The 25885-nt window shown below is 42.3% G+C and overlaps 1 protein-coding gene across 1 annotated transcript in view; it reads right to left on the bottom strand.

The window, feature by feature from the left end:
• Nucleotides 1-763: 763 nt before the first annotated feature.
• Nucleotides 764-25885, bottom strand: part of EDN3 (endothelin 3) — a 72615-nt gene continuing 47493 nt past the window's right edge. Inside the window, exons 3-5 of the mRNA XM_069953141.1 lie at nucleotides 8167-8325; nucleotides 5828-5929; nucleotides 764-3841 (exon numbers count right to left, since the gene is read on the bottom strand). Coding sequence (XP_069809242.1) covers nucleotides 5863-5929; nucleotides 8167-8325 — 226 coding nt within the window. The 3' untranslated portion in view covers nucleotides 764-3841; nucleotides 5828-5862. The remainder of the gene's footprint in view (nucleotides 3842-5827; nucleotides 5930-8166; nucleotides 8326-25885) is intronic.

Genomic DNA, 25885 nt, shown 5'->3' with positions numbered 1-25885 from the left:
GAAAACATCTCCGACATACTGTATAAGGGTGCATTCACACGTACAGGATCTGCAGCAAATTTGATGGCCTAGAATTGATTTGCTTTGAATCTGCAGCATCAAATCTGCTGCAGATCCTGTACATGTGAATGCACCCCTGGATGGAGCAAATTCCATTTCATACTGAATACAGTACAGACCCTTTATTTCCAAGGGATGTCCTTAATAACCAGGTATATCCATTACTTTACTTACCATTAAGGAGGTTGTCCAGGGTTTAAAAAAAACAGCTACTTTCCTGCAAAACACACTTGTCCGCAGGTTGTCTGTATGAGCTTACATTTCAGCTCCATTCACTTCTATTGAACTAAGCTTCAAAACCACACTTAAACTAGGAGAAGAGTGGTGCTGTTTCTGGAAGAAAGCGGCCATGTTTTTCTAAATCTGGACAACTCCTTTAATTTAGTTTTTTTTTTTTTTAAATTGTTTTATACAGTATATGAAATTTATAAGTTTAAGTCACTAGGGGTAGGTACTCCAACCTAAAGTGTTATGAGCAGTTTAGATATGGCGCTTGTACAGCAGAAGGTAGTACACTGTTATAGATGTTCGCAAAGGGATAGACCCGTACCTCCCAAATAAGTATATAAATCTCAATGTTGTATGTACATCTAGCGCCTCTATCACAAACTCTGGTATAGTCAATAAGTGCGGTTGTAGTAGTAAGTGACTTACTGTTTTCTGCAGGTTAGAAAGTAAGTCACTTACTACTATAACCGCACGTATTGACTATACCAGAGTTTGTGATAGAGGTGCTAGATGTACATACAACATTAACACTTTTAAGTTTACCGGTATACCTGCCCCAAACTTTGCTAAAATATTTGCTAGATGTGCTAGGAAGGGGCACTGTGTTCTGAGGACTGGAGACCACTGATCTATGTTCTTTGGATTTAGACACTTGTAATAACACTTACTGTACATAGATAAAATGTGGCTCTCCAGCTGTTGTAGAACTACAACCCTAGCATGCCGGAAACTATAGTGTCACAACAACTGGGAGGCACATGTTATAAACCAGTACCATAGAATAAACTCCATCCTCAGGTAGGTCTCACACATTGTTAGCGGGATCCAGCAAATACATCTAGTTCATTTCATAAAGATCTAGGGGGATAACTGAAGTGCCACCCTTTAAACAACTCTCAATAAATCCAGTATATCTATACCAGTTCCAAAGTGGCATAGATTTTCAATACAATTTATGCCAGCTTGCGTGCATAAATTATAGTAAACTATTCCATAAAATTATAGACTGAAATAGTAGTAAAAACCCAATGTTGTTGCTAATCTACACTTCAGCCTCTCACCCTGGCTGGAGCGCCTGTCTTGCCCTGAATTACACACAAACAGCTCAGCGACTGAAACAGACTCTGTAGTTTCCCAGCTGTGGGGCTGAAGGGAAACTGAACATGTGCTGCCTTATTTATCTGCAGATTTCATCTAAGCACAAGGCACATTTTTTGATTGCCTTATGGTCAATGGACCCTTCTAAGTGGTAGGAATTGTTCAAAGAACCCCATAGCTGAATCACCCATCAGAATATTAGAGCTAGTAGTTCCATTGCCTTGTCAGCTGGTAATGCCAGACACCTCCTTTGCATTGGCATACAGACCACTCACTTCTCCCACAATCACTTTTATACTTCAGTGAGGAGATAGGGCTATGCTATGTACTTAGAACAGACTTTGATCAATGGTATCCAAGAAAATTGACACCTGAAGTAGTCACAATATGTATTCTAAAGTTTATCTTTACGGTTCGTAATTATGGATAAATATTGGCATGGGTCTGTGTACTACATCTGTTATATAGACAGAGGCCCCTGTTATTTCACTTTTTTCATCACCTGGTTAAGGAGTTACTCTAACCACAGTGGATATACACATAAGCCAGTGTTATTACTGACGCTAGTGGTAATATACATTGGCACAGTGGATCATAGCACCAATCTTATCTAAAGGAAGTGTCCACTATTACAGCTCAGGAGCTGAGATTTCATTTAGCCCTTGATAATACTGTACCTGCAACACCTATACCCTCCATGGCCCTACTGAACCAAACTGGGGAATCAAAGTAGGGTCTCGTAGAACAGAGGTGTCTGACATGTTTAAAGGAACTCTGAATTGGCATAAGGTAACACTGCTGTAAATCCTATCAATTCCCAGCATTAGTAAGGTGGCAGACCAGTTCATCCATCAGTGCACAAAATCTGATCCCAATAGAGTCATGACCAGTGATAATCTCACCACTGAAATCATGAGCTATGGAAAACTACGTAGCCAGATCTTTACAGAGTATAGTCCAATGGCACATGTCTCAGAACATCTAAACTTTAAAACCCTTTAATGGGTGGGGTATAGTTTTGAAAGACCATTTTCTTATTCTCTATTAGAAAATTCAGAAGGTGGTCTCTTATTTAAGATCCTCATCTCTTGGCCAGAGCGGTAACAAAGAGGGTCTTTCGCTCTGGAGGAGTTGTCCTGCCTAGTATTACACAGACAAACCATTGGTGTGAATGGATATTGTGTAATACATTATTTCATCTATGGTGGCACTGCTGGAAAATTAAACACCTGGTGCCAGATTTCCCCAGACATTGATTACTGATCACAAGGCTTTCTTGGTTTAGCTTAATCTCAAGTAACCCTTCCAAGAAGTAGGGGTTTCCAAAGGAATGTCCTATAAATTACTTTTGATATCTCAAATCAAGATTCTCCCATTTTGGGGTCTAATGGTTGAAACCCCTAATGATCATAAGATCTTGGCGCTAAAAATTCCTGGTTTTGATGAAGAGATAGACAAACATGCTTGATTCCTCTTATAAAATGAAAAGCCTGTGTAAAACTCTCTTCCAGGTCTAAGAGGATCCCAGCAGCTAAATTACATCTACCCAACTTTTTTGACAAATCTGGATCATATAAACCATGCATGGCTATATAAACCATGGCTAACCAAGGCTTTCTAACAATGGAATTTAGCACAAATCCTGGACATATAACAGCATTTATGGTAATAGAAGTCATATCAATGGTAAATTCATTGCTTTGTGGTTAGGAAAGTGGCAGACAACTCACATCTGAGCCCTTATTGTGCAGCTCACAATATCAAACCATGGCGGACATCAGGTTTCTAAGTCATCCTTGAATAGCACTTGGCAACTTAAGTCCATATTTTTGGTGGTTTACATTACTGAGAAAACCAACCTCTGGTGCCCCAGAGCGTTGTATCTACTATATACACTTGTGTCTCCAGATAAAAATCAAAACTAGGATTTTTAGGTTGCGCGTGGCACTGTCCTGGTCCACAGTTGTCACCAGCCTGGAATGTAGATGTGTATAGGAGGCGATGGTACATGGCAGGTAAAGGTCGATGACAAAGCAAAGCTTTTTTTTTATGCATAGTTATCTGTATAAAAGCTATGAAGTAGACTTAATACAGACTCTTTGCCTTATTGATAGCACTTTACAAGGCTCTGGATATACATATATGTATAGAAGTAGTATTGGGCGCTTGTTGTGAGGGTTTCAGTTCTACAGAATATTGCACTGGAAGGCAACACGTTACAACTCCCTCTACAGGAGATGGAGTGACCGGTTAGATTTTTCAGTGGATGAATCTCTCCTCAGTAGGACGTGTCCACTATCTTTCTTCACTCCTCTACACAAATACTGGATGTGAGGTAAAGACAGTATGTTTAATGTCGCTTGTGCCTGAAGGATTGTTGATGGCAGCCTACCTATGGTGATGAGCCACCACAGGGGTCTCGAAAACTCACTTGTGTGAAATGGCATCTGCAAACCTAGAAGAAGAGGTAGAGGTAGGTAAGGTCATGGTGAAATGATATAGCACCAAGTATTAGCAGAAATGCATTTTATTACATGGAAGGTCTGTGTACATTAAATGGTGGGTCTGGCCATTTATTATCAGGCGAGAGGGATCAGGAAGTATCAGAACAGGGGAGGCTGAGGATCGGAGAAGAGAGTATGAGAATATAAGTGGCCACTGGCATTTAAAGGGGGTCTTCTATTTATAGCATACATAAGATGTGATCTGTCTGAACAACAATGGTCCAGTGATTTGGTGAGTACAGTAGCTCTTCACCTTCATCTCCCACTGGCTAACATGACTAACCTCCCAAGTGACACACTGGGGCAATATTAGCAGGTTTCTTGGTGACTTAGCTTATGAAAAAACAGCGCAGCCCAATCAGCCATGTCCCTATGTCTCTTATTGGCCCTACTTCACTGCTCTCATATTTCTAAGTAAGCAGTAGAATGGGAATGACAGATGAGAAATATTTTATTACTTTGCTTTAAGAAACACCAATATTAAAGGGGTAGTGCGGCATTTCAAAATTATTCACTAAATAACACACATTACAAAGTTATACAACTTTGTAATGTATGTTATGTTAGTGAATGGCCCCCTTCCCAGTGTTTCCCCCCACCCACGCTAGACCCGGAGGTGTGATGCACTATACTCACCTGATTCGTATTGACCCCAGTCTGCCATCTTGGGACAATGATGTCATCTTCGGGAGGCCGGCCGAACCACTCCAGCCGCCCCTCATGCCAGCCGCCCAGTTGCGATTGGCTGAGCATAACTGTGCGGCTGGAGCGGTCCGGCCGGCCTCACAAAGATAACATCATTGTCCCAAGATGGCGGACGGGGGTCGACATGAATCAGGTGAGTATAATGCATCACACTTCCGGGTCTAGCGTGGGTGGGAGGGAACACTGGGAAGGGGGCAGTTTCACAATTATTATTATTTTTATTTATTTATTTTTTGTGGGGGGGGGGGGGGATTCCCCTTTATGCAATACAGTAAAACAGACCTATTATCTTTATTCTGTAGGTCAGTAAAAAAAACAACGACGTACAGAGGGGGTGAAAATATCGCTTTAATTATTTTTTTAGGGTTTTTTTGTAAAATGAGAAAGGTTGGCCATTTCAACTTTTATTGAATGAGAGGCTTTGTCATGTTTAGATTCGGTGAACTCCCAGGATGATGTATCATCATGATATATCAGGAGCGCCAAAAGTGTTCGAATTTTCTCAGGACTGTACTGACGCAACCACACGATTATGTCAGTACTATAGCGGGAAGATTTTGTACAAGTTTGGAGCTTCAGGCATCATAATGATACATGTTGCTGGGAGTTCCTGATGATGGCTCACAGCTTCATGCTCGGTAGCATGCGTGATTTACAGAGCTTGTGATTGCCCCCTAAGGATAGGCCATCTATATTACCGCCCTGGAAACCTCCCGTGTACTACAATAAAGCTAATGTATTGCAACAAGCCCTTCAAGCTGGACACAGTTAGTTTCTCAGTTATTTCAAGCAAGGAATGTTTCTCTTCACTAACTGTATACAGTTGAAGAATGCAAGCACAAAAGTATGTTTTAACATTGCAAAACTTTACCGTATATTTACATAAAATAGGGCACTTTATAAATGTGATGCTAATAGAATTGACTCCTCAGTCTATTGTCCACTAGTCATAAAAAATCAGGTATGAATGGCCCATAGCATAGTGCCTGTACCTCCCTTCTATCCTTCTATACCTGAATGCAGCAAGTGGACAAACATGACTTTAAGCCCTAAGGAGGATCAGAGGTTCACAATAACTCAATGAAATGTCAGTATTGGTCAGTCTTGTGTGTTGTCTCCTAGTAGCCATTACCGGCCCAGACATGTGTGGTGTCTGTCAGCTGAGATCATCCCTTTCTGTAAAGTCTATCAATTGATCAGAGATCCTCTCCATCATGTACCACATTACCTACCTGTGTGCTGCAGGCCTGATCACACAGCCTGGCGCTCATGCCGCTGCACGCATTCTTGTCTGTTTTAACCTTATATCTCTGCGCATTCTTTCTACTGAAGGTCTAGAGGGCATAAAAAGCAGAGAGTGAGGTCATGTTCATCTCAGCAGGTGACCTCAGGGATCACTAACTGTTTAAAAGGTAAAAATGTGTGTCCACTACTACTACTACAGTATTTTCCGGTGTATATGACGACTTTTTAACCCCGAGAAATCTGCTTATACGCCGGGTATGGTCGCCCCATACTGTGGGGCAGTTTAAAATCCCCACCGCATGGGACGACCACTACAAAAAAAAAAAAAAAAAAAAAAAGTTTTCATACCTGGGGCCAGTTTCCGAATTCTCCAGGTGAGTTAACTGTTTTTAGTTTAGTTTTTTTTTTGTTTTTTTTTATTTAGCTGCAGTTAACCCCTGCCTGACCACAGCAGGGCTGCAGTCATGCAGGGGTTAACATTTTTCTGTGTATAAGGCGAACCCCTGACAATATTCTTAAAAGTGAGGGGTTGTCTTATACGCCCAGTCGCCTTATACCCTGGAAAATACAGTAGTTATATAACAAAGCTGTAATTTATATAGCAAGATAAAGCTGTAAGAACCAATGTAGATGTCTACAAAGCACACTGGGACTTAGAAGTTACCTTGTTCGTAAAGAGCGAGCAACTTTTTTTTTTTTTTTTTTTTAACTCATTTTATTGGAACTGTTGCTAATGTAAAATAAATTAAGTTCAAGCAAAATTATACCATTATGCATAAATTGTACATAATAAAACATTTGTGACAAAATTAAGAATATCTGATAGAGATGAGTGTATCACTCTGAAATTCGTTTTGCAAATATTCGCACAAATTCACACATTCGCAAATTGCAAACAAACGAATCTCATAAAAAATAGCAGCAAACGAACATGTTCGTATGAACATTTTGCTAAATGTCTGTGTTCACCGATATGAACAATTTGTTCGCTGATAATTTGCTCAATGATCATTTTTTGAACATCCGAACGCTTATCTTGCGATGTTCGCAACAGTTTGTGTAAGCTAACATATGTGTTCACTATTGCGGCCACCATGTTTAGTAAATTTGCAAAGTGATTTCGTGAATCGCAATGAGGCAAATTGAACACCCGATTCGCTGCAAATCAGAATTTGTCAGATATTAGAGATGAGCGAAGCGAATCTGGCGAAGTGTGAAAACTGACAAAAACGTAACAGTGTATAAACCCATGGTACATGAGCATAGCTGAGGGTGAGGACCTTTGCACATATTCATTTCAAGTTGTCTTTTTTAAAGTGTTTTTGTCATTTGAAAAAAAAAAAAATTGTAGATAACTTTTGATCTGTTTTTTGTGCTCCCTTTTTCACGGCAGGATTAGTCTCCATAGAATCTATCTTCTGCGGCAAACCAGGGAGTGAAGAGCTTAGCCAAGCACTTTTCCTGCCTGTATCTGTGGGGGTCTGAATACCAAGACCCTGGCTGATTAAAACTTTTGAAACAGAGGTTTTTTCAAATGGCAGGAACACTTTAAAGGAAACCGTCACCACTTTTACGCTGCCCAATCTATTTTGGAGGTGTATGTTTTTTTCTCTTCGCCTCCCCAGTCTTGATTGAAGGATCCCTGTCGCTGGCTATAGGGAGAGATCTTTCAATTAAGGCCAATGGGGCAGGGTGAAGCTACTGTAGGCCGCCCTGATGATTAGTGGTTCAGGCAGCACGAAAATGATGATAGACTAAGATCAAACCTCATGTCCTCCTCAGAATCTCTTCTTTTAAAAGGGAGTCTAATAGTCTCCTCTCTACCATAGTGAGGCATCTTCTCCTTGCTTGGGTGGAAAACCCAACACAGGAAACCCATTTTATCCCCATCAATCACTTCAGTGAAGGAGTGGTTATGTTCACCATTTAATAGAATAAGGCATCAGTGTATGACTGGTAGGGTCTGAGACCCCCACCAATTTCAAGCAACCCTGAATGGAGTACTATTGGATCACCATGGTAATCCAGTGAGGAAGCTACTGCTACCAAATTAGTGATGGTTGTAAAAGTGTAATTCCCAACTGATAGATCATCATTGTAACATTCTGTAACATCCCTTAAAGGAATTTGCATAGTTACTTTATAATGCATTATCTTGACCTCCTCAATAGCTTAGGAACTTTTGATCAGACCTGGTACTGTATATTCTTATTAGAATACATAGTATGTGAGGGCGAGCTGCCTGTTGCTATCATTGTGTCTAGCAGCCTCTGCAGTGAGTTGTGGTTACTATGAGCCCATCTTACTACACATAACCCACACTGACCTCTCTGTCTTCTCTTTACAGAAGATGACACAACGCCGGTCACTTGGGTCTGTACATGAACACCGGGGTTTTGGCAAGGAGCTCATCTGCCTTCTGTCTGTATCTCGTTTTTCTCGTCCACTTCCCCTGTAACTGGAGAGCCCATACGGCACTGTTCTCCTGAAAGACAGAGATATATTGGAATCACTTAAAGACAAAATCCTGGTTGGGGTTTTTTTTGGCTATAAACCACCACTTATTGGCAAATGAAAAATGTATAGTATCTTGTATATGGTTCCCATTTGTTCACGGTTGTTTCAATTTAAGCTTGCTGGCTAGATGTAAGCAATGCAATCCCCATACATCCACAAATGTACAAAGATATGAGGCACAGTCTTCAGTAGAGATGATCGAACATCGGGATTTTGTAGGTTCGATCGAACTTGAACGTTCTCGAACCTGACGCATTTGATTGCTCATGCCTTCCATGGGGAAGGAGGAGACAGTCCGGGTACCACCTGGAATTCAGCCTATTACCTAGTGCACACTCCACTTTTCTCTCAGCCTACCTAATTGTGAACCTTGCTTGCAAGCTAAAGTTGGGTATACATGTTAAATACTGTTGACAATTACCTCTCCCGACTTCTCTATACACATGAAGGTTTGGCAGGGCAGGATGTCCATATGTTCTCTATGGGGAGGGGTTTGGTAAGTTGCAGCCCAACTGTTCTGCTGCTGGCTTATCCCTCCAAAAACAAAAGGGTTAGATGGCAAAAATAACAAAGATATGGTACATTTGCTACATTCTGTGCCATGGGTATATAATCAAATGAGGAAGGACAGTAGGGCAAGGTTTTACTACACTGGAATAGATATTACTCTCTACGTAAAAGCTCATAATCTAGCAATTCCTGCTTCTCCCCCAATGGGATCTATACAATAAATTACAGCAGTAAGACTATTATCCATTCTTAGAAGTATGCCCAACCCAACAAGAGGCAAGACTTAGACCAAGGAGCAATTGATGAAAACATTCCTCCATAGATAATAACTGAGAATACCTCCTGTCTCTTACACTGCATCCTTCTCTCACTGGAAACAGAACGGTCTCTCAGCAGCCTGGCATTTATTGCCGCTAGAGCCATAAATGTTATTGAAAAGGAGAATTAACAAACCATCTAAGGCTCAAGGGTTCAGGTTTCACGATGCCACCTGCTGCCAGCATAGCTTTACTCCATCATCTCAAGGAGCAAGTATACACATCACCGAAAGGTCAAAGGTTGTCAGCTAATATTCCCATAAAATACTATTGTACTACCACTAGAACCCCATGCTGACCTGGGCCACAAATACAGGAGCAGATTCCACATTGTCACTATAGCCCTATCCACACTGTCAATATTAGCTGCTCAGATCCACTGGGAAAATTCACTGCAGTTCTATCCAGTGTGGATATATCCAAAACGCAGACATCCCAATTTCTTCTCTTTTCAAATCCATTCCTGGCTTTGGCTTAAAAAATCTGTCAGATATCTGTGTGTGTTTAAAAGGATCCTTAGCCCTGACTCTAGATAAGGCAGCAGCTGGGCCTTATGTGCAAGGCAGAGATACAACACGCTGGGAAACCCAACGTCCACCATTAAGTCTGTGGTCAGTCAATCGCACTTCTAGCGGAGACAATTTATCTGTTTAAATAGTGTTTAAGAGAGAGGAATTGTTGGAATGAGCACAGCCTTCTTACAGTAAGTTATTACATAAGACTTTTAGAACTAGGAAAACATGGCTGCTTTTGATTAAAAACTGTCACAAAACAGTCCATGGGTTCCGTGTGGGATTGCAGCACAGCCTTATTGACTTTAGTGGAGCAGAGCTACAATAGCAGGCACAACCTATAAACGAGAGCAAGTTCAAAATTATAATTAAAACAAAAAAAAAATTGTTTTCCAAGAGTAACTTAGAAAATTGACAAGCCATATGCACATAAAAAAGGGGGTTGGCCAGGGTAAGGGATATCATGGGGTGTCCTGCTGAACATGTCAATTCTAGAGAAAATTAGCTGTCCATATCTAGCATAGACTACTGAGCAGGCAAACACCATCTCACATTCCCAGGGAATTAGTAGTGAGATGGTGATCATGTGGACGTTGCAGGCTCAGGTTATAGTATAGAGGTCTCTGCACAATACCCTATTACATGGGAAGGATTATCTGCCGTATCAGGCAGAATCGGGCAGATATCGCCCTGTGTAGTAAAGACATCATCAGCCAAGAAGCCGATCATCAGCTCATCGTCTTTCAACATGTTGAAAAACCATTGCACCTCGCCTCTTGTAATAGCTTATGAACGTCCGAAGGCTGATGGTATAAAAATTAGAGGTGAGTGCAACTTGTGCATGTTAGAGTCCGATCGTAAGGCATCTCAATACAGTTAGCTGAAGACGTTCGAAACCATAGAGTCGGGCTATCTAATACAGGGAACATTCTTTGCATTTCTTCATCCTGATCACTGTCATCATCTTTTATCTCATGACTATTTTACTGCAGCTGCTTCATTACAGCACTGTGCCTTTCATTTTAATAAACAAAAAAAAAAAAAAATGTGCATGATCAGGGTCTATAGTTCGGGTTCCAACCTTTGCTGTATTTAATGAAAATGTATCACTGTTGTCATAGCCATATATGCCAGTGACATGTGGCTCAGGGAAGAAACAGAGTGCTGCACATCACACCTATGGCTGACACTAGTGCCGCTTGGCCAAACAAAAAACACATCAGAATTTTGTGTATGAATTGATCAAGCCATACTGCCCCATGTACCTCGTGCCGGTATCTGATACACATGGGTCCCTACACTAAGTCCACACCGTGCCAGTCAGTGGCCACCAACCCCGCAGGCGTGCACAGCCAGGGAACGGGGGCCATGGGACGGCCCTGCGACCCCCATGCCACAGGACCAGACCCAAAAACACCACACCAGAACCCGGCCAGCACCGCCGGCGGAGAAGGTCGCCCCCAAGCAGCACAAGTCTGGATAAGGTATTGCGCTCACCATAGCTGCAGCAAACAGAATGGGAAAAAAACAGGAGGGATTAAAACCATGTGCACTCAGGTGTCTCCTGCTAATTGCGGTCATGTGGGTCTCACCAGGAGGAGTGCAAAACACGGAGAAAAGAGAGAAACAAAATGTGGCTCAGGGAAGAAACAGAGTGCTGCACATCACACCTATGGCTGACACTAGTGCCGCTTGGCCAAACAAAAAACACATCAGAATTTTGTGTATGAATTGATCAAGCCATACTGCCCCATGTACCTCGTGCCGGTATCTGATACACATGGGTCCCTACACTAAGTCCACACCGTGCCAGTCAGTGGCCACCAACCCCGCAGGCGTGCACAGCCAGGGAACGGGGGCCATGGGACGGCCCTGCGACCCCCATGCCACAGGACCAGACCCAAAAACACCACACCAGAACCCGGCCAGCACCGCCGGCGGAGAAGGTCGCCCCCAAGCAGCACAAGTCTGGATAAGGTATTGCGCTCACCATAGCTGCAGCAAACAGAATGGGAAAAAAACAGGAGGGATTAAAACCATGTGCACTCAGGTGTCTCCTGCTAATTGCGGTCATGTGGGTCTCACCAGGAGGAGTGCAAAACACGGAGAAAAGAGAGAAACAAAATGTGGCTCAGGGAAGAAACAGAGTGCTGCACATCACACCTATGGCTGACACTAGTGCCGCTTGGCCAAACAATTATGCCAGTGACATAATTCTGAGACCCTCAATCATACACGGCACCCATTCAAATCACTAGGTTGTCTGTGTAACGTAGGACAGGTCAGGTCCGCCAGATTGAAAGATTGTTTTCTTGAACTGCATTTGTGAGTACTTCCCTTCCTTAACATTCCTGGCATAAACATACATTTAGACTGTGACTTCTTTTAATTAATAACCCCTCCGGGGAGACGTCACACTTTCCTTTGTAATGTTCTAAGGTGTATGCAGTAAAGCACACAGCCTGCAGCAATGGAAACAGGTAGAGGTGTCGAATGAGTTGGCTTGTCTTAATCAATGCTCTAAGATGATTGTAAGTATCTCCGCAGGCCAAGGTGCTGATGTTATCCAAGTGTATCGGCAGCTACATATACTTCATATTACTCAAGACATAACCAGGCACTCCTTAGGTTTCTGCAGTTATAATACTGCAGTCATAATACTTCTCTGCAAGAGATGCTAAATATGTGGGCCACATCCAAAAACCTGCTGATTTTTCAGTATAACTTGAATACAAAATTAAGGGGATGGAACATTCTTATTATTTTTATCGGTGAGTGCAGTTTCGTTTTCTTCTTCGTTTACCAGATTATAATTTTTTCACACTTTGAAACTAGCATCTCCGAATTTTGCTGCCATCCAGGAGAGATAAGCCGTGGGATAGCTGGGACTAGTAGTGCCACCGCCGTCTGGTTTTGTACACATTCTTATTACATGGATTATTACATTGTTATGGGGGCTGCCATCTTGCTGGAGCGTTTTTTTTTTAACAGCATTTAGTGACATGCTTTACAGCAAGCCTCAAGGACATAGTCAGTCCCCATAAAGCGACTCCGTACCCACAATTTGACCCCCCCCCCCAAACCACTTGTACCTTTGGATAGCTGCGTTTCATTCAAGATCTGTCCTGGGGTCCGTTCGGCAGGGGATGCAGTTATTGTCATAAAAACAACTTTTAATCCTGCAGCGCTGTGTCTAACGGCCGGGGCTTACATTTGTATATGCATTAGGCTGGCACAACCTCTCTGTCCTTCCTCCCCACCCTCCTCATCATTAGGAATACCCAGACAGATTGCCTCCTATTCCCCACCTGTGGCAGCCCGTCACATGGGCTGGATCGTTAATACACCTGTGCAAAGCTCAAACAGCAGTAAATGTTCCTGGATCATTCCTAATAATAAGGAGGGTGGGGAGGAAGGATGAGAGTGTGTGCCAGCCTAATGCATATACAAATGTAAGCCCCGGCCGTTAGACAAAGCGCTGTAGGATTAAAAGTTGTTTTTAGGACAATAACTGCATCCCCTGCCGAACGAACCCCAGGACAGATCTTGGATTAAAAGCAGCTATCCGAAGGTACAAGTGGTTTGGGGGGGGGGGGCAGTCAGATTGTAGGTACTGAGTCGCTTTAAAGTGCCGTTTTTGTTAAAACTTTTAAAATCTAAATCAACAGTATAAAGCATAGGCCATAGTCTGTATCCCAATTTTCCAGGTGGTCCTCCGGCTGTATCCACCCTCTTCACAGAGGCTGCAGACAGCGGGACTCAGACGGCAGGTTCGCTCATCTCTAAAGGGTAGCAGAGAAGAGCCCAGTAACTACAAGCCAGTTAGCTTGACATCTATAGTAGTAAAAGTTGTGAAAACGGTTCTAAAACAAAAAAAAAAAAAAAGAAGAAGAAGAAAATAATGGACCATGTAGGAATTAACAATTTGATGGATCCAAAGTAGCAGTTTCCAAAAAAAAACAAAAAAAACAAACATGTATGAAACCTGCATCAAGAACTAAATCTGTATAGTATAGAGGAAGGAGGGGTGTGTGTGTGTGACATGATATAATATGTTTAAGAACTAAATAAGATTCAGGAGGGAAGTGTTTTTAATAAAAGGCTTAACTCAAGAACAAGGGGATACAGTGAGAGGTTAGTTGGGGGATGATCAAAAGCAACATGTGAAAATATAACCTTGTATAAGATTCTTGGAACAAACCTCCAGCAGAGGTGGTTGGTAAATCTACAATAACAGAATTTAAACATGCCTGGGATATACATATATCTATCCTAAGATAATAAGAAACAAAATAGAGTAGACTAGATAGACCTAGTGGTCTTTTTCTGCCAACAATCTTCTATGTTTTGTGGGAATTATCCTCACAAGTGGAAGGCTCCGGCCGCCATCATCATCCCCTAAAGCAGGTTACGACACTGTCTGCCCATCTTTTCATGCACATACAGTAGTATACCCTGTTGATACAGGGTCTCGTTCTGAGCGAAACATCCAGCAGTGATATTGTATACTGATAAAATGCCCTGAACTTTACATTATCTGTTTTGATGACTATTAAACCTAAAATGCATAAAAAAAATTAAAAAAAATCATGGCAACTTAATATATTGTAAGCAGTTGATATTCTTCATTCTTCATTATTTCTCTCAACTGGCACCACTATTCATTGAGTGTGCAGACATATTGGTATTTTAAAGTGGTAGGCACAAGCAGGCTTTGGATGCAATAAAAAAAAAATATCGGTAAACAAAAAATTTGTCTAACAAAGTTTTGCAGCAGCCATTCCTATTTTATACACAAAGAACTTGACTTTCAGCAACTAACCCATTCCCAACCATGGACGTAACTGTACGTGTATCTGCTCCATGCTCTGGACACTGTGCTGACAGACACGGCTAACCTTCTTGCCACAACTTGAATTGATGTGCAATCCTGGATGAGCTGCACTACCCGAGCACCTTCTGTGGGTTGTAGACACCACCTCATGTTACCTGTATGGTTGAGAGTAATGACAAAATGCAAAAGCGACCCCCCAAAAAATGCGTTGTTTAAATGTTCCCTTAAGTGTGAGCTGTGTACATATGCTCTATACCAGATGACAAATCGCAGGTTCCAACATCATCAAATACTCAAACATACCTCAGCTAACAAGAGACACCCGCATGGACTCTGTACCTTGGGAACAGATTAAATCTTGTTCAGGGTACTTGGAGCACTGGACCCTAATAATCCCTATGAAGTTCACCACACTACCCCAAAAAGCCCAGCAAAACCTGGACGGGAACGTAGGAACGGGCCTCCCACCCACGCTACAGCCATTCCAAGAAAGACAGCCTATTTTAGCTGCATTGCAGGTATACTAAATAGCAAATGTCAGTGACCTATTGTTACTGACCACAAACTGCTGTTTTTTCCCCACAGAGTTTCAGGACCTCTGTGGCACATACATTGTAGATCTCCTGCTGAAATTTAGGTATGTGGAAAGTCTGGGACGTACTAGAGATCTGGCCTCCCTGGAGTTTCCACACAGAGCACATTAACCTGCTTGGCACCTATCTACTTTCCACTATACTCCATGCTGGTTGCCTTTAGTTTCTATCATCTGAATATATAGACCCCCCCCCCCCCCCCAAAAAAAAAAAAACCAAAAAAAAAACCTAATTTTACTGGGGCATTACACAAGGTTAGCTACAGCAGGGAAGATAGAGAATTACATGGCATCTCCACATTTATGGCCATAGTGTAATACAGTACATACACAGCTCAAGTTGAGGAATTACTCCAAGAAATGATGCACAACCTGCTCCAAAGTTTGGCCAACTTGTGGTCCTGCAGCCGTTGCATAACTACAGCCAAAGGATGTCCAGGCATAATGGAAATTGTAGTCTTTCAATAGCTAGATGGCTGCAGGTTATGCACTGCCACTCTACAATGTCTACATGCCCTAATACCCTGTTTCCCTGAAAATAAGACATCCTCCGAAAGTAAAATCCCTGCTGCCACGCCGCAAGGAGGGGGGGGGGGGGGGTAGTTTTGTCTGCTTATGCTGGTTTGTGATGACAACTATTTCCTATTATCTTAGGACAGATATAGGTTTATCCCAGAAAGGTTTACATTCAGTTATTGTGCTGGAAGTTAGTTCCAAGCAGCTACTACTCTTTCAGTAAAGTAATATTTTCTCATGTCACTTCTTTTTTCCCCCCAACTAACCTTTCACTGTGTCCTTTTTGTTAGTTGATAATTTTTTAATTAACCCCTTCCCGTCAGTAACATGTATATATACATTCCTACTGCACATACCCCGTGCAGCAGGAATGTATATATATGTTCCTGCAATGATGGGGTTACTGATGTGTGCAGGACCGCTGTGGTGAAAGAGGACCCGCACACATCAGTGTCCTGGGCCGGAGGTAATGAGAGGCAGCGGTGTCTCATTAACCCCTTAAACGCAGCAATCTATAGCATGCGCAGCATTTAAATGGGTGCTCCAGCCTGGGGGCACTTTTTTGGGGGGACCGGGGAGGAGGTGGCTGAAATAAAAGATGTCCACTTACCTCCCCGGTTCCAGCGGCGCATCACGGCGCTCCGGTGTCTGCTCGGATCCCGCCTCCTTCACTGAGTGGCTGAGCGGCTCTGAGATGTAGCGGGACCCGCCGCTGGAACCGGGGAGGTAAGTGGACGTCTTTTATTTCAGCCACCTCCTCCCCAGTGCCCCCAGGCTGGATAACCCCTTTAAGGAACTCAGTGACAGAACAAGATCACTTGTGCCCACAGGCGGGGGTACTGATATGTTTTATGCCTGACACCCTCCTCCATTTTTGTAGCCAGTCTTTGGGCCCGTTCTATTTAGCAGTATCCTTTTTTAGGTGAGGTCTCCAGAATTGGACATGGTATTCCAGATGTGGCCTCACTAGAGCTCCATACAGTGTAATCACAATCTCACTCTTCCTACTAGAACGTATTGCTTAGTTTTTCTTTATTTTACTGATCAGAGCCAAATATTGAAACATGTTCTTTTTCTCTGATCTGTGTCTATTTTCTAATTGTATGGGGCACCCATCTTGCTCGAGCTGGTTTTAACTGCATTTAAAGGGGTTATCCAGCGCTACTAAAACATGGCCACTTTTCCCCCTACTGTTGTCTCCACTCTTGAACCACAAAGATAAATCTCTACTTGCAAAGTAACATGAAGAAAACCTTTACCTCCCACTGTATTCCATAGCCTTGTGTATATAATACAGGGAGACCTAGGGACACACCTGAGGGTTGTTCTAAGTACAGTGGAATTTTTTTTTCTGTGACATTTTGTACTTGTACATCCCAAGGCCATGATTATTTAAGGAATTGTTCAGTCTAAAACCACGGACATACATAAAGCGTACAAGGGGCTTAAGGCAAGATTAGAGCGTTGCACTTATACAGTGGGGAAAATTTGATATACTGATGATTTTGCAAGTTTTCCCACCTACAAAGAATCGAGAGATTTGCAATTTTTATCATAGGTACACTTTAACTGTGAGAGACAGAATCTATATAAAAAAAAAAATCCTGAAAATCACATTATATGATTGTTATTTCATCACCTACCAACCAGCAAGAATTCTGGCTTTCACAGACCTGTTTTTTTGTGAGGCTATGTTCACACATGCAGTAATGCAATGAAAATGCAATGTGAATACATCATTTCATTGCAGTGCCACATCATTTTATTGCGTTACTGCATTACTTCATTGTAGTACTCATAATTTCAGTGCAGCCATACTTTATTGCATTAACGCAGTGAAACTCCAATATGCGTGAACAAACCTTTGAAAATCCTTCGTACTCTGCACTCTTCACCTGTATTAATTGCACCTGTTTGAATTTGCTGCCTATTAAAAAAAAAAAAAAAACACCTGTCCACACACTTAATAAAATTGCACTCAAACCTCTTAACCATGGCCAAAAGTAAAGAGCTGTCTAAGGACACCAGAGCCAAGATCGTAGACCTTCACAAGGCCATGATGGGCTACAGGACAACAGGCAAGCAGTTTGTTGAGAAAGTAAAAACTGTTGGCTCAATTATTAGAAAATAGAGGAAACACAAATTGACTGTTAATCTTTTTTGGTTTGGGGCTCCATGAGAGATCTCACCTTGTGGGGTAAGGGTGATTCTGAAAAAAGTCAGTAATCAGCCCATAACTACACAGAAAGACCTGGTCAATGACCTGAATAGAGCTGGGACTTCAGTCTCAAAAGGTTACTGCAAGTAACATACTACACTTTTATGGATTAAAATCTAGCAGGGTGTGCAAGGTCCACCTACTCGGCACAGGCTAACTGCACTATATTGGATGGATGGATGGGGCCATGTGTCGCAAGATTTTGGCCAACAACCTCCTTCCCTTAGTAAGAGCATTAAAGATGGGTTGTGGGTTGTGTTAGGGAGGAGTGGGGGTGGGATAAAAATGATGCAATATTGTTTTATGATTGATGTTGTACTTTTTGGATATGTGACAATAAAAAATTAGAGAGAAAAAAAAAAAAAAGATGGGTTGTGGCTGGGTCTTCCAGCATGACAATCAGGGGCGGTCTTGGCATTTCTGGGGCCCCAAGCGAAGTTATGTCTGGGCCCCCCCCCCTCGACATGTGCTCCACAACAATAGACCGCTGTGTGCTGCCCCCAGTAGTATATCCCTTGTGCGCTACTGCCAGTAGTATATACCCCTTGTGTGCTGCCCGCAATAGTATATACCCCTTGTGTCCTGCCCCCAGTATTATATACCCCTTGTGTGCTTCCCCCAGTAGTATATAGACCCCTGGGTGTTCCCCAGTTATATATAGCCCCCCTTGTGCTCCCCCAGAAGTATATAGACCCCCTGTGTGCTGCCCCCAGTCCTATATACCCACTGTGTGCTGCCCCCAGTTGTATATACCCCCTGTGTGCTCCCCCACTAGTATATAGCCCCCCTGTGTGCTCCCTCAGTGGTATTTAGCCCCCCCTGTGTACTCCCCCACTTGTATATAGACCTCCTGTGTGCTCCCCCACTTGGATATAGACCCTTGTGTGCTCCTCCAGTAGTATATAAACCCCTTGTGTGGTTCCCTCAGTAGTATATAGACCCCCTGTGTGCCCCACCAGTATTATATAGACTCCTGTGTGCTCTCCCAGTAGTATATAGACTCCTGTGTGCACCTCCAGCAGTATATAGACCCCTTGTGTGCTGCCCCCAGTAGTATACAGACCCCTGTGTGCTCCCCCAGTTATATATAGACCCCCTGTGTGCTGCCCCCAGCAGTATATAGACCCCCTGTGTGCCTCACTAGTATTTAGACCCCTGTGTGCTCCCCCAGGAGTATATAGCCCCCCTGTGTGCTCCCCCAGTTGTATATAGACCCCATTCTACTGCCCCAAGTAGTATATAGACCCCCTGTGTGCTGCCCCAGTAGTATATAGACCCCCTGTGTGCTGCCCTAGTAGTATATAGACCCCTCTGTGAAGCCCCAGTAGTCTATAGCCCCCTGTGTGCTCCCCCAGTTATATATAGCCCCCCTGTGTGCTCCCTCTGTTATAGCCCCAGTGTGCTTCCCCCATTTATATATTCCCCCGCTGTGCTCTTCCCAGTTAAACATACCCCTGTGTGCTCCCCCTTCCATATAGTCTATAACACAATAAAACAAACACTTATACTCACCTGGGTCCGGGCGTCTCCTCTTCTCTTCGCTCTTGTGGCCGCAGGAAGGCTTTTCCCTGCGATCACAAGAGGCTGCACTCCCCTTGTTCTAGCGCTGATGCTCCAGTGATGTCACTGGAGCGCCGGCACCACAAGGACAAAGTGGCCACTTGTGACCGCAGGGAAAACACTTTCTGTGGCCACAAGAGTGACTGACAGGAAGGGGGCCAATGGCTCCCACCCTGTAAGTGCTGCTGCTGCATGTAACTATGAGCACTCATTACGAGTGCTCATAGTTACAGTTCACATCGCAGCAGCGAGCGGGGCAGCGGCCCTGTCCAGCGGTCTTGAGCACAAGAGCAGGACGTGGGGGCCCCCCTGGATGTTGGGGGCCCCAAGCGATCGCTTGGGGTGCTTGGTGCCAAAGACCGCTACTGATGACAATGACCCAAAACACAGTCGGGGCAACTAAGGAGTGGCTCCGTAAGAAGTATTTCAAGGTCCTGGAGCCAGTCTTCAGACCTGAACCCTATAAGAAAAGCTTTGGAGGGAGCTGAAACTTTAATGTTGTCCAGTGACAGCCACAGTAGGAGGACAAAATCTCTGCAGCAGTTTGTACAAACTTGGTCAAGAACTACAGGAAAAGTTTAACCTCTGTACTTGCAAACAAAGGTTTATGTACCAAATATTTGTATTTTTTTTCTGGATTTCTCACAGTTGCAGTGTATGTACAATAAAAAATAAACACCTCTATTATTTGTATGTGAAAATCATCAGTATATTAAATACTTATTTTTATATTATATTAAAGGGGTTATCCAGCGCTACGAAAACATGGACACTTTACCCCTACTGTTTTGAAATTCAGTTCCATTGAAGTAAATGGAGCTTAATTGCAAACTGCACCTGAACTGGAGACAACAGTAGGGGGGAAAGTGGCCATATTTTTTGTAGCGCTGGATAACCCCTTTAAGTACAACACTCTCATCTTGCCTTCAGCACCTTGTATGCTTTATGTATCTACATGGTTCTACACTGAACAATTCCTAAAATAAATCAGGGATAAATATGAGTAAATTTACAGTAGGAACGAAGAAAAGCGCTTTGATCTGCATTCTGCTCATAGGGGGTGCTGGGAAAAGATGGATCTAGTCCTAGGAAACTGGGAGGAGTGGCACGGAGTGGAGAAGACTTTAAAGCGGATCAGCCTGATAAGCAAAATGCAGATAGGAACTAAACGATTTGCTTCATTCCTATTGTAAATTCAGCTCTTTTCTTTTTCCAGATTGTTTTTCTTGAGTTTTTCTTCCAATCACAAAAAGTACATTTTACAACACCCCCCTCCCCCCTAGAACCAGAAACAAACAAACCTCCTATGTATAAACAGGTCTTATGGAGGTAGCAAAAATCATCTTTGAATACATCAAATGTTATAGGGTAGTAACAAAATGAAACAATCCCCTAGCATTTTCCAGCATACAACAAATGAAGATATGCAGAGCACATACATTTTAGAAAAAGGAAGAAAAACAGCACAGGTTCATGTGCGAGGATAGGTATGCATCAAACAAAAAAGTTACATACAGTAGCATCCACTCATCTCTAATCATGGACTTGGCATGTACAAGTACAAAATGTTCCAGAAAAGGAATTCCACTTTACTTAGAACAACCCTCAGGTGTCTCCCTGTTTTCATGAGTGACAATTTTCAAAATGGTAATAACCTTGGGGATTTAAGACAAATAAAAAATGTAATGGGAATGTTCTTTAAAATAATAATTTTTTTTTAGAGATTATATCTTTCACGGTTGCAGTCTATCTACGATGAAACTACAGACCCCTATATTCTTTGTAGGTGGAAACACTTGCCAAATCAACAAGTTTTCTTATTTTCCCTACTGTATCAGCTAAGCTTGTTGCATGTCAGATAGAGTTTACCAATGCAGGTCACGTTAATCTTTTTTAATGTATATTTTTGGCCTCAGGTCATCCATAGTACTATAAAAATAAATCAAATATTGGTTACAATCTTCAGTCCAGTCATTTCAGTCCACCCATCCTTTATTGCGTTAACGCAATGAAACTCCAACGTTCGTGAACATACTTGCAGCCTATAAAAAATAAAAATAAAAAAAAACACCACCTGTCAACATACTCAATGAATCACACTCCAACCTTTTAACTATGGCCAAAACTAAAGAGCTGTCTAAGGACACCAGAGCCAAAATTGTAGACCTTCACAAGGTCAGGATGGGCTACAGGACAACAGGCAAGCCATTTGGTGAGAAGGTAAGAACTGTTGGCTCAATTATTAGAAAATGGTGGAAACACAAATTGACTGTTAATCTTTCTCGGTTTGGGCCTCATGAAAGATCTCGCCTTGTGGGGTAAGGGCAATTCCGAAAAATGTCAGCATCAGCCCATAACTACAAAGAAGGACCTGGTCAATGACCTGAATAGAGCTGGCACCTCAGTCTCAAAAGGTTACTGTAACACAGTTTGTGTGCTTTTATGGATTAAAATCCTGCAGGGTGTGCAAGGTCCCCCTATTCATGCCAGCATATGTCCAGGCCTGTTTGAATTTCACCAGTGACCATATGGATGATCCAGAGGAGGTGGAGGAGAATGTTGTGTGGTCAGACTACACCATAATAGAACTTTTTGTTATCAACTCCACTCTGCAAAAGGCACAGGATGGATCCTGATGGATAAAGGTCCTAGAGCCAGTCTTCAGACCTGAACCTATAGAAAATCTTTGGAGGGAGCTGAAACTCAGTGTTGCCCAGTGATACCCTAAAAACCTTAAAGATCTGGAGAAGATCTGTATGGAAGAGTAGGACAAAATCCCTGCTGCAGTTTGTACAAACTTGGTCAAGAACTACAGGAAAAGTTTGACCTCTGTATTTGCAAACAAAATTTTATGTACCAAATATTTGTATTATAAAATATACAGTGGTACCTTGGATTACGAGCATAATTCGCTCCGGGACCGTGCTTGTAATCCAAATCACTCTTCAACCAAAGCAAAATTTCCAATAAGAAATTATAATGCAGAAAATCTGTTCCACACTCCAAAAATAATGATTTTTTATAATTCTGAACAACATGTAAAACAAATGAAACAAACATTCCGAAAAAGCTGAATATGTAATATAAGTTACAGTACAGTATAGCAATCAGCATGTGGAGTATAATGTATAGTAACTGCATAAACCTGAAAAAACAGCAGCAGTCTTTAGTTACAGGATGGAATTGCAGATCCCCTTAATGTACTAGCATGGGACAACAGGCTAGAGCAGGGAAACAGGGCTGCTTTTAGAGGTCTGTGTGGTCACATGACAGGAAGGGGGGGGGGAGGTTCAACATGACCATGAGAATCACAGAGCTGTCCAGGAGGACAGTGACAGAAACCTCTCTATGCAGCAGTGTGTATAGCCGAGTGTAAGTGCAGGCACATTATAGCAGCGATATATACAACTTAGTGTGAGTGCAGGCACATTATAGCAGCAGTGTATACAACTTAGTGTGAGTGCAGTCACGTTATAGCAGGAATGGAGAGGATGGGAAAAAAAGGAATGACAGACCACAGGGAGCATGAAGGAATGAGCAGGGCATATGTGGGCACATAGAGGGGTTACAGCTATGAAGAGATTACCTTCACAGTCTGGTCCCCTGATGCAAGCCCCAGCCTGAAGTGGATCTGCTATGATTTGGCAGGTGAGGGAGACTTCCTGGGTCAGAGTACAGTGCTGTAGACCACCCTGTGTAAGCCATGGCCCTCCCCCACTCCCCCTCCCACACTGTATGGGGAGCTCTTAAACCAAAGCAAGACTCTTAAACCAAGTCAAAATTTTGAAAAACTGTGAGCTCTTCTTGCATAACACTCTCAATCCAAGTTACTCTTAAACCGAGGTATCATTGTATTTTAAAAAGTTCTGTTTTTCTTTTGTATCAAACACTTATTTCATGCGATAAAATGTAAAAAAAAAAAAAAAAAAAAATTGATTTTTTTTTTTTTGCATTTTTTGTAGATTATATCTCTCACAGTTGCAGTGTATCTACAATAAAAATTAAACATCTCTCGATTAATCGTATTTGGAAGAACTTGCAAAAAATAGTCAGCATATCCAATACTTATTTTTTATATTCTGTTAAGTACAACACTCCTTCTTCCAACCACAAAAAGTACATCTTACAACCCCCCCCCCCCCCCCCCTAGAGCCCAAAACATACAAACGCCCCCCATATATAAACAGGTCTTATGGAGGTAGCAAAAACAAAAATACACTGAGTACACCAAAATATTATAGGATAGTAACAAAATGAAAAAATCCCCTAGCATTTTCCAGCATACATCAAATGAAGATATGCAGAGCACATACATATCAGGGGGAAAAAAAAGGAGAAAAACAGCACAGAATCACAAAAATAGTTACATAGCATTAACTCATCTCTAAACGTGGACTTGGCATGTACAAGTACAAAATGTTCTAGGAAAAGAATTCCACTTTACTTAGAACAACCCTCAGGTGTCTCCCTGTTTTCATGAGTGACAATTTTCAAAACGGTAATAACTTTGGGGATTTAAGACAAATAAAAACTGTAATGGGAATGTTCTTTAAAATAATAATTATTTTTTTTCTTATAGATGTCTTTCATGGTTGCGGTGTATCTACAATGAAACTACAGACCTCTATATTCTTTGTAGGTGGAAACACTTGCCAAATCAACAAGTCCATAGGACTATAAGATTAAATCTAAATATTGGTTGCAATCTGTTCCTCCACTGGGAAAAAAATTCTAAGCAGTGTTTATATTATTATTATTAAATAATAATAATAATAATAATAATAATAATAATAATAATAATAATAATAATAATAATAAATAATAATAATAATAATAATAATAATAATAAAAAGACTTAGATGGGCTTACTTATTGGCAGGAAGGTCTCCTTAAGACATCCCTCACATCTATATATCTTGAAAAGAAGTCAGCAAAGGGGTCACATGACAGGCACATAGTCCCTCTATAGTATGATACTAAGATATTATAGTATGATACTAAGATATTAAGATGCAACAATAGCCTGAGGCACTGCTATGGGGTCTGCCAGGACCCCCAGCACCGAATGTCACCCCCTTGCTGACTTTCCCTTTTCAGATTAGATGTAAGGGATGTCTAAAGCAGACCTACCTGCTCTATAAATGAGATCATCTAAGTCTTGAACCTTATAGTATTGTTCTGCCTGTACCCACACAACAAAAGGAGTGTGTTAAGTATGGAACAATGTACTAGGAATTTGATGACTTCTGCTTGTCATCAAATCCCATAGTACTTTGTTGCAATCTATCCAAACACAGCCTTACTGTTGTTTGGGTTCAGTCAGTATAGTTCTATAATGGGGTATGTGGTGATCCCATATAGCCAGCGAGCGGCTGGTAAAAAAAAATTCAGAAGACTTAATGTGCCCATACACCTTCAATAATGATTCTCCGTCTGACGGTTCTCTCCCTTCCCTCACATATGCATAATTGTTTGGCATGGCTGAACCTTCCTGTGTTTCCTATGGGAAGGTGTCGGGTAAGCTGCAGACAGTCAGCTCTGGTGCAGGCTTACTCCTCTTAGAACAATGGGGGCCAAGCACTGAAATTCCATCTGTCAGTGGGAATTCTGGAGGCCCCCATATACTCTACACCAGTGATTTTCAACCAGTGTGCCGTGGCACACTAGTGTGCCGCGATACATGGTTGGGTGTGCCGCGGGTAAAGTTCCCCAAACTATGGTGCCCCTGTGAAACAGGAGAAAACAATGGGGGAGAGAAACATGGGGTTGGGGGAGAGAAACAGCGGAGAGAAGCAGGGGGAAGAGAAGTTTGGTGGAGAGAAGCAGGGGGGAGAGAAGTATGGTGGAGAGACGCACAGGAGAGAAGCATGGGGGAGAGAAGCACGGGGGAGAGAAGCACAGGAGAGAAGCAGGGGGGAGAAGTATGGTGGAGAGAAGCACAGGAGAGAAGCAGGGGGGAGAAGTATGGTGGAGAGAAGCACAGGAGAGAAGTAGGGGGGAGAAGTATGGTGGAGAGAAGAAAACAGGCCAAGGTTTCACACTGAGTGAGTATAAATACATTTAGAATCTATATTATTAACTAGATGTATAATATGTACTGTTTTAGTGTCAATTTTGTGCCATTTTGGTCGGTGGTGTGCCCCGGGATTTTTTAAGTATAAAAAGTGTGCCGCGGCTCAAAAAAGGTTGAAAATCACTGCTCTACACTGATGGCCGAACCCGTCGCCAGCAGCAGGTTTGGCTGACATCAGTGTAAACTGGACCTTTAGATGGTCTCATTCATTTAGCAGGTGGCTTTCTTAAACATGCCTGCCTAAATTCCTTACTACTTCTGTAGTGTGTATACAGCCAGATCAGCACTATGAGAGGGTTTGTGGTGATCCTATATAGCCAGCAAGTGGCTGGCTAAAATCAAAATTGGGCAGGGACATCTCCTTTCGACATCCCTCACATCTACTCTGAAAAAAAC

This window comes from Dendropsophus ebraccatus, chromosome 14 (assembly GCF_027789765.1).
Source record: "Dendropsophus ebraccatus isolate aDenEbr1 chromosome 14, aDenEbr1.pat, whole genome shotgun sequence".
Classification (NCBI taxonomy): Eukaryota; Metazoa; Chordata; class Amphibia; order Anura; family Hylidae; genus Dendropsophus; species Dendropsophus ebraccatus.
The sequence above is the reverse complement of the archived record's forward strand: the minus strand, read 5'-3'. Positions and strand labels throughout refer to the sequence as shown.